Source organism: Mycena indigotica, assembly GCF_014461135.1.
Source record: "Mycena indigotica strain 171206Taipei chromosome Unknown Mind.scaff0009, whole genome shotgun sequence".
Classification (NCBI taxonomy): Eukaryota; Fungi; Basidiomycota; class Agaricomycetes; order Agaricales; family Mycenaceae; genus Mycena; species Mycena indigotica.
In genome coordinates, this window is record NW_023503008.1 from 3,667,681 (window position 1) to 3,677,216 (window position 9,536).

The 9,536-nt window shown below is 50.1% G+C and overlaps 1 protein-coding gene across 1 annotated transcript; it reads left to right on the forward strand.

Annotated features, from left to right (window-relative positions):
* Positions 1-324: 324 nt before the first annotated feature.
* MIND_01092800 (CSN8-PSD8-EIF3K domain-containing protein) lies at positions 325-2,053 on the forward strand (the record flags this gene model as incomplete). The annotated part of the gene is made up of 8 exons (XM_037367497.1): positions 325-463; positions 509-527; positions 1,008-1,131; positions 1,184-1,269; positions 1,315-1,532; positions 1,694-1,801; positions 1,852-1,947; positions 1,992-2,053. The coding sequence occupies 8 exons, from the start codon at positions 325-327 to the stop codon at positions 2,051-2,053; spliced, it is 852 nt and encodes a 283-aa protein (XP_037216891.1).
* Between the last annotated feature and the right edge of the window lie 7,483 nt (positions 2,054-9,536).

Below are 9,536 nucleotides of genomic sequence, written 5' to 3' on the forward strand. Positions count from 1 at the left end.
AGCTTATGATGATCTGCTTTAATTCTAGCCTAATATTTTCTTCTCAGTCTTATGATGTTGGGATCCGAGATGCTGCAAACGACCTCTTTCCATGCGTGCTCACAATGACCACGTCGCTCTCCATTACTTCCTATGTCTCCACCCGCCGCCAGTGCCAACATAACTCTTCCGGCTACTCCCCGCCTCGTTTGGACCATCTCGACCACTAATGTCTTCAAAATGGTGGGACGATCTGCAATTTTAGCTTACTTTGTTCTCAGTTTGGGGCTGTTTCAATCCGAGACAACGAGGCCTACTTGTCGTGACTTTTCCTGGTCAAGGCGCATGCCCTCCACGTTCACCGAGCCGGGTTTCCCGCGGGCGCATCGTTTGCGCGCGAGTGACTTTGTGTGTTCAACTCGACTTTGGGACGCAAGCGATTCTTTGGCAGTTGTTGACAACTTGGATGCTGCTGGCTATTGCAGTGAGTTTACGACAATCTGCTCTATTCTAGCTTACTTTTTCTCAGTTTGGGGGACTGACTCAAGGTGCGTCTTTTTTTTCCAGTTGTTTATGCAAATTGCTGATGTCTAGCAGCTGCCTGGGCCATCACAAGGCGTTCTCGGCGAGTTCTCCACGGATTTCCTTGGTTTTTGTTGGAGGTGGTAGGGAGAGATGGGGGGCAAACGGGGATGGTGAGCCGATGGGAAGCCGGTGGAAGGGAGAGGGGGACGTCGCGGGAAGGAGAGATGATCGGGGAGGTGCAGGCGACGGGTACTAGAATCAAGTAGGTAAGTATCGTAACTCTTGAAAAAAAAAGGTATATAACTAGACCCCCCCGCGCGAGCCTTAGCGAGCTGCGAGCCTTTGCGATGGGTGAGCAAGCAGCGTTGAGGTGGACAGCAGAGGGTAAGGGCTCACCTTTGCGATGGGTGAGCTGGAGCAACGGGGGTTGGCATCATCATGTCTACAGCAGGCCCACCAACACCACCCCCTTCCTCAGCAACCGAAATTCAGGATGCTGCTAGGGCTCCAGCTGCAGCGCCAGCCCCACAAAGCGTCGTTTCAGATCACTTTACGCAAATATTTCCTTTGGCAACAGAAAAGAAGTACAAAGAACTCATCCGTTTGGCCGAGTTGAACGACTACGGGGTGTGTCGAGCAACCTTTATGTCTCCCGATCCCGACTGACATCACAGTCCAGGCCGACTCTGACCGCAGTCCAACCCGTCTTGCGCTGACCACGCCCCTCGTTCTTGCCTATCTTATCCTCGACGATCTGCAAGTAGTGTCTCGTTGCCCAGTCTTTTGTTTCTTTTGACGCGTCATAGCCAGCCCGCTCGCTTCGCCTTACAGCGCCTTCCGCGCGACCTTGCTGTGTCTCCCATCGCAAAAGCCTTCTTCGCGCTGCTGGCATCAACTGTGGATTCTGGAACGCAAATACGCTAATGTCTATTCTCGCACGACCGAGCTTCTTGCTATCACCAGCGGCTCCGACTTCCTTGACGCGAATCTCGGCGCGATATTGGGCCTCATGCTGAACGCTTTCCTCGGTATGCTTTTCGTTCGATGCTTTCCATGAGGCATTTGGCTTTATGCAGGCCTTCGTCTGCACTGCAGAAACCTATCTCAGCTACCTTCGGGCCTTGAGCCCGCTTTTCTGATTCTCTTGCACCTCAATAACTTCTGCTGTGAAGCTCACGTGTCTTCACAGAATCATTCCGCACGCGGACATTTAATCTCCTAAAGAAGGCCTATACCTCCCTTCCAGTGTCCCTGGCCCAGGTATACCTTGGTCTTGGGGCGGAGGAGGTCCTGTCAGGTACCCATTCCTTCTCAGTTTCGTGCATTTCTTACCACCACCACGATCAGCTGCTGCGAGCGATGGCTGGTCATATGACGCCTCCACACAAATACTCACCCCTGCGCAACGATCCGCGTCCACACAACTTGCGAATGGCTTCACCCGTATGGCTTTCTAATCTGCCGCTCGTCTGATTAACCTGTCATAGCATTCTCCACGCTCGCAACATTTGACTTTGTTGCCAACAGTGTCGCAAAGCTGGAAACTTAGCCATCCGAAGTGTATCAAACCCTTTTGCTTTCTGTACAAATTGCATCAACTGAACAAGCTGCGACCAGTGGCTATTGAGTCGGATTCGGGTTTCCCCAGGCTCGAGAACAACAAATACTTCCATACATACATAAGTATCAATAAATTCGACTCACATCCGGGTTTCGCGCAACTAAAGCCACCCAAAGCTGGACTTTTATAGCGGAAAAAATTAGTGGTGCGCGGATTAGGCTTGCGAAGCACGTGACCGGTATTTGCCTTATTTGATCATTAATTCAGCGTCACCGTTGGAGCGTGTCATCGATGTGGTGACGAAGATGAAACACCAGCTCACGTGTTCTTACGGTGCTCAGACGCGTCGACAGTCGCGTTTCGGCTGGAATTGAAAGATACTCTGCACCGTTACCTGCTATAGGTGTCCTCCTTGGACTTAAATAATATTTTCGTGTGACCCACTTTCGTTTTTGTTTGAGGCGTGAACAGCGTTGATAAGACCAATAAAATGCTGAAAACGAAAAGTTTTTGGCAAGGTCAAAATTTTGCTGGATGAAAAAAAAAAATTATCGGAAACAAAAACAAAAGTTGACAAAATCAAAATCAAAATCAAGATTTTGAAAATAAAATTTACCATCTTCAGAATTTTTTCATTTTGATGCCAGCCATTTTTTTTTGTTGATCATGATTTTCTTTTTTGATTACAACAATTTTGATTTTCCTTGAACGCATTCAACTTTCATGCTGCCACCTTCATTTTTCTGGAAGTCAACTTGGCAGCCATGAGCGACCAAACCAGTGTGACTCTGCCTACTGCTGCTCTTCATGATGGCTCCTGACGAGGGTCCTCTGCTTGTTCCTCTTCCTCTTGAAAGCATCCGTGTAGCTTTCCTACAGCTAGGCCGACGTGTCGATGCTGCTCTTCACACTCAAATCGGTGACCGCACTCGTCTCCATGAGCAGAATCAAGGTGTCTTTCAACTTCTTGAGGCTGTTCAACAGGTGTGTAGGAAATGGTGTCAACTGTTGAGCTTCAAAACTGACTTTTGTAGCATGCAGATGTCATTCCTGCAGTTGAGCGCCAGATTATGGAAGAGAGCATTGACTCGATGCTTCAGGCGCTTGCAACAGCCGACCTCCAATCCCAAGATGTTTCCACACAGCCTGCCATTCAAGTCGCTCACACCATCCACACTGGCCGTCGTGGTCGTCCTCGAATTGAGATCGACTTTGACTTTCTTGCCATTGGCCAGCAAACCAGGGGGCCAACTGGTATGGGGCCAGTTGCTGGTGTACACCCTCGTACGATCCGCCGTCGCCAACTTGATTATGGCCTTGTTGAGCCTTCCCGCCCAGTATACACGGAAACGCTAGAGATGAAGACACTGGCGACATCATTCGAATCTACACTTCTACCAGTGGCCCCGTCTCTGACCTTCCAGACGATCAACTCGACAACCTTATCGTCGTCACACACTGGAACTCTTTCCAACCTTTGGACGTCGTATGATTGACGGACATTTCCGTGCCCTTGGCCATCAGCGATTCAGATGTCTCGACTCCGCGACTCATACTACCGTGTTCATGGCCCACCGGTCTCATACACCAACCAGCCAAGTGGTGGTCGTCCGTCCATACAATGTCGCTGGGCCAAACTCACTGGCTCATCATGATGGGCAGCATGGTTCGTTGTTTTCTTCTTTGTCATTCTGCATTTATCTCTCCATGTTAGGCTTGCGTCGATGGCGCTTTGTTATTCATGCCTTCATCGATGGGTACTCACGATTTGTCACTGGTATTCGGGTTAACGACAACAATCGTGCGGAAACAGTGCTTACGCTCTTCCTCGATAATGTGGTCGCTCATCATGGGGTTCCTCGTCGAGTACGTGGGGACCATGGCACTGAGAACGTGCAAGTCGCACAGTGGATGGAGGAGCGTTATGGTCCAACACATGGAGCGTACATATGGGGAAGGTATGATTTCTACTGGCATCTCAATAGCTTTTATCTTGCTATGTAGGAGTGTCCACAATATACGCATTGAACGCCTTTTGGTGTGATGTCACTCATGGCTTTGGAGAGCCAGAACCCACTCATTTCCCATTTCCTTCATGCGCCAACTATCCAACAACCATCTTCAAGTCGATCATTGAGAACGGGTACGTTTTCTCGTTCAATGCTCTTGGTTATTGTGCTTCTATTTCTTCTAGAACTCAGACGCTTGACCTGACTGACCCGTTGGACAACAATTAGGTAGATATTCTACTGCGATATAATCAATAAATATGTTTATCGAATTCGTGTATCTGTAGTCGGTATAATGGAATCAACAAGAGAAATAAGAGATAAGAGCACTACAGAAGTTATTGTAAGATGCATGTAGCGACTGTGCATAAACAAGAGAGTTTGATGTTGGTTAAATCTGTTTGACGTTAGTGCATATATCAGACGTTTGTGGGATGAGAGGCTTACCAGGCCACCAAACTCATCCATGTTGGTAATTGGTCGATAGCTAAGATACTGCATGAGCTCGAAGTCAGATGTCTTGCCATCCTCTGGCTCGGGCTGGTTAAGCAACATATTTGCCAACAACAATGAGACGTCAACGGAAAAGAAGCATACGTGCCCTTTTACAACGCAAATTTGCTACAAGACAATGAATAATGGAAATGACTAGGGAGAGACTTACATCAGGCCATGATGCAGGTAGCGCTCCTTCGCTAATAAGCGCTTCGTCTCTATTGAACTTGTCACAAACAACACCAATTCAGAGGATGCCAGTTGGCCAGTGAAGGCAAGCAAGAAGCACCGTGAAAAGATATCGTAAAGATGATGGAATTCGAAGACTGGGGTACAAGACGAAATCTACTCTACTTATATACACTACTACCATGTGTTTACCATGCCTAATACGAGAGGTAATGACGTCATGCTTTAGCCATGCCTTTACGTGCTGTTTGCCTCATGTTCAACTCCATGCTGTCAATCAACATCAGCATCGACATCTGATGATCCAATCACCATCTTATCGTCCATCTTATCTCCTCCTTGTCTTATCTTATCAACCAGGGCCAAAATAAAAGGTTTAAAAGGCGAAGAAAAAGGGTTTTTGAACCCAGGATTTGACATTACCCCCCCTTCAAGGTCGACGTCCTCGTCGACAGAGGGCATTAAAGCGCGTTCATCATCCACCCCCCCTTCAGCCTCCACAAAATGGCCAGTCTGATAATTAAAGAGTTTCCGGGACGGATATGGGAGCTTCTCTTGCGTCGGCTTATAACGTTTGACCAGGTAATCCCAATGACCCTGGGCAAGGACAGGCACACTACGGGTCTTGACCACTGGGTTCTTCTGGTTGAACTCGTCTAACAATTCTTGAGAGTTCTCAAGCCTTTGCGCCGTCTCCCATGTATCCTCGCTATGCGGGTATCCCTTCCACTTCACCAGATACTGCCAACCATGACCACGCTTCCGCTTCTTCATAATCTCCTCAACCTCCCACTCCTCGTGATCATCCACAATGTCCGGTGGCGGCCTTTCTTCTCGCCGGTGGGGTGGTGGCTCGTGGTAAGGTGTCAGCTCTGTCTCATTGTAGACTGGATGAGCCTGACTAGAACCTGGCATCTTGAGTTCGTATGCCGAAGGTCCAACCTTTGCCTCCACTTTGAATGGTCCCACACGTCGATCATTGAGCTTCTCGGATGGTCGATTCTGTTGCACTTTTGACCCTTCAACGTACACCTTGTCTCCGACTTTGAACTCAGGTGCTGGTACACGTTTCTGGTCATAGTACTTCTTCATCCGCTCTTGGGCCTTCTTAATTGCCACCGTTGCATCCTCACGCACGCGCTGCATCTTTTTCGCGAATTCTTCTGCTGCCTCGACCTTAGAGTCATATGGTCCTTCGACGCCTTTCCAGGGATGGTACCCATGATCTAGGAAGAATGGCGAGACCTTGGTCGAAGCATGAGCTTTGTCGTTGTAGGCGAACTTCGGCCAACGGTAACCATTCCGACCAGTCTGATTGGTGGTGGTTGACATAGATGCGGAGATAGTGTTCAATCTCTTTGTTCATCCGCTCTGTCTGACCGTCGGTTTGAGGATGGTATGCCGTGCTTGGGTTCATCTCTGTTCCCAGCAGCCGATTAAGCTCACGCATGAAGTCGGATACATAGCGGGGTCTCGGTCTGAGATTATCTTCCGAGGAACCCCGTGATATCGCACAATCCGATCGCGTGTCAAGCGTGCGATTCCCTCGCTGTTGATCTTGATGCTCACGGGCTCGATATGGATCCGTTTGGTAAACAAGTTGACCCAGACTTGGATAGCTGTAAAGCCATTACTTTCTGGTAGTGGGCCGATCAAGTCCATTGACACTGTCTCCCATGGTCCATTGGGGACACTTGAAACACCTCCCACGTTAGATCAACCCTGTCGGCAACGGTTGATAGGGAGATCTAGCCAGCTCCGCCGCGCCTAAGTGTCGGAAAGTGAAATAGCACATTTGAGGATTGGAGCAATACCGCATGGTGGGAGAAGCCGTGACGACGAATATGGGCACGGGGGAGGCTTGGAGTGACATGTCACATGTCACCCAAAAAATTCCAAGCCTATCGGCGGGCGCGATGCACGTCTGTTGCATTATCAGTAGAATACATCCCCTGGTGTATCACGTCCATTCATGCTCAGATATAAGTGCGATGAAGCTCTGGATAACATCTAGTGGGTTCGAACATTATTTTCCCACGCCTGTCCGTACCTGATCGCGCAAGTTATGAGGGCAAAACTCACAACATATTGAATTGCCTTATCGGTCAGGATGGGCAGCTGAATCAGCGACGCGTCCAAACAAGTCAAAAATGGGGGTTGAAGGAAATGGAAGGCCATGTTGAGTGGTGATTCCTTGATGCACAACAAGCTTTGGACTATGTTAGATTTCAAACCAAAACTATGCAAAAAGGTTGAACAGGCAAAATGACCTTAACCAAACTGTCTATCGGCAACCACCTAAGCCAAGAGCCGTTTGAATCTCTGCTCACACAGGTTCACATGTCGTTACCCTAAGCGCGGCTAGTCCCTGAGCTCTATGCCATTCCCGCTGTCGGCTCGCTCCATTCTCCGTCTATCCGTCACTCGCCTAATCCTCCGCCGACGCTCAGATCATTTCCAATGACTGCCGGCATCTCTCGCCACTCGTCACATATCACCGGCCGATGTCGGAGTTGCTGCCATCCATCACCGGCAACTCCGCGGTCACTCTCCGTGACCCGTCTATTTCTCTCTGTCAACAACTCCACCACCATCCCCTGCTCGACGCGTCGGACATTGCCCACAGGTATGTATTCTCTCCCGCTCAGTCTTCCCTATACTCATTGATGATCCTAGTTCCTCCCGACTTGCGCGCTATGATGCATCACAATTACCCGACTATCGACAGGCAGGAGTCTGGCTCACCACTTGTCTCTGTACGCAAACCACACCCCAACGACGCTGACATGGTATGCCTTTTTTTTTCTTCTTCCCCTTCACCCGTCAAGTTCTCATTGAGGTTTCCTGCAGACTCCTCGTCGTGGACCTCAAGCCTTCAAATGAGCGCTGGCAGTTAGCGCCATAGCTCTTTCCGTGTCTCTGCCCCCAACTTGTAGTCAGGTCAGTGGTGCTTTCTGTACTGTGTTTCTGTACTCACACCTTGCCAATAGACTCTGGCTACATCTCCACTCACAAATTGCGCACCGCACATTAGAGTCACACGACTGTCAACAACTCAACACCACCACCACTTGTCTTTGCGCTCAAACCACACACTTGATATCGTGAGTGCCCAACCATGCTGACATGGTATGTCTTTGTTTTGCTCCCTCATGCATCAAGTTCTCATTGTTTTCCTACAGATTCCTCGCCATCTTCAAGTTCATCAAGTTCTAGTGACGCGAGGGCTTCAAGCGGGTGCTGGTCCACTGTGCTGGAATATCGTGTGCTTTTCACTTACGCAACACTGGTGAGTTGATTCTATTCATATTATACCTGTTGTTAAAGGGGACTTTCAGAATGTTGGATTCGCTCACTCAAGTCTTCGCGCCTTGGAGCCCATTCAGTCGAATCATCTTTACGACGGGCTTGATCGTCGTCATTACTGGCGCCAAGCACATTGTCACATTCAGCTTGCGGCTGCGCCCGTGCTAGTGGCTAGTTCTGTATGTTGATCGCTTTCCCCTTACACACTCCCTTACAACTCATACAGGGCTTTTTGGGGGATTTTAACGCCAAATTAGATGTAAATCTGTGATTACGTAAGCGTTTTTCCTGTTGTCATTTTCACTCGAAAATAACTCACTTTTGCCAGATATTTTGCCGCCGGAGGCGACGCATGACCACCTGGACTCAACCTTGCAGCTGCTGCCATTTGCAGCAAGATCCCACCAGGTATGATTCACAAAATCCCCATTCTTGATGAACTGAACCGTACGATCAGGCCCGGAGGTGATGTGCCGCCTCATGCCGCGTCCCGGGACACATTGCCGCTGCTGCCGGCCGTCGATCCGATCAATGATCCGGATTATCCGATGATTTTGGGCAGCTATTCTGCGCTCAAAAAACGGGTTATATCGGCTCATTTTTCGCGGGGTTTTGCTGCCGGAGGCAAACAAACCGGCTGGCCGAGCAAAGTTAACGTTGGCAGCCATTTGCTGCCATCCCCTCTCCTTGTATGTTTTTGTTCTTCTGTTCTGTCACGTCGCGGCTAACTGTGTGCACAGGCGACCAATGTCACAACACCCGCAAAGCCATTCCCCGCGCGCATGGCCAGAAGCTCTCGCCAACCCCTTCCTGCCGGAACCTGTTCTAGTTCCAAACTCGCCCCCCACTCACCATTGCCCCTGCAAGCGGAGGCGTACCTTCACCTCCGACTCGCCGTTGCTTTAATGGTTCAAGAAGTTAGCGGCGTCCACGCTCCTTACAGCATTCGACTCGCAGATTCCACCATGGATGCCCGCCGCCCGCAATGCATCCTCCAATTGCTAGCCCCGTGAAGGGCAACGCGACCTTTCGGCAACACTTTGGGTCACACCTCTGACGACAAAGCAGTCGCGACAACGGGAACCTGCCTGAGCCACAACTCCGGCGGTCCTTGTTGTTTTTCTCAGTCTGGTGCTGCGGCAAACCGAGACAGCAGCGGGCGACTCGGTCGGGGTGGCCAGAGCAATAACAACAAGGACAGGGTTTCAAACCGGGCCAATTGCCCGGGTCATGTTGCCGCCAAAACTCCCCCGACACCACCACCGTCCTCTTCATCTGCGTGTGACCAGCACCGCTCTCGCCATTGCACGCAACCTCCCACTGGCTATCAATCCTCAAATGACCAACCCTCCCTCGTCACTCCCGACCCAGTTTTGTTCTGCAATTCCGCCCCGCCACACGCAGTCGGGAGATCACGAGCAGTCCCGCGAACTGCTGTCCCACCAACCCTCACCATCTGGCAACCTCTGAGT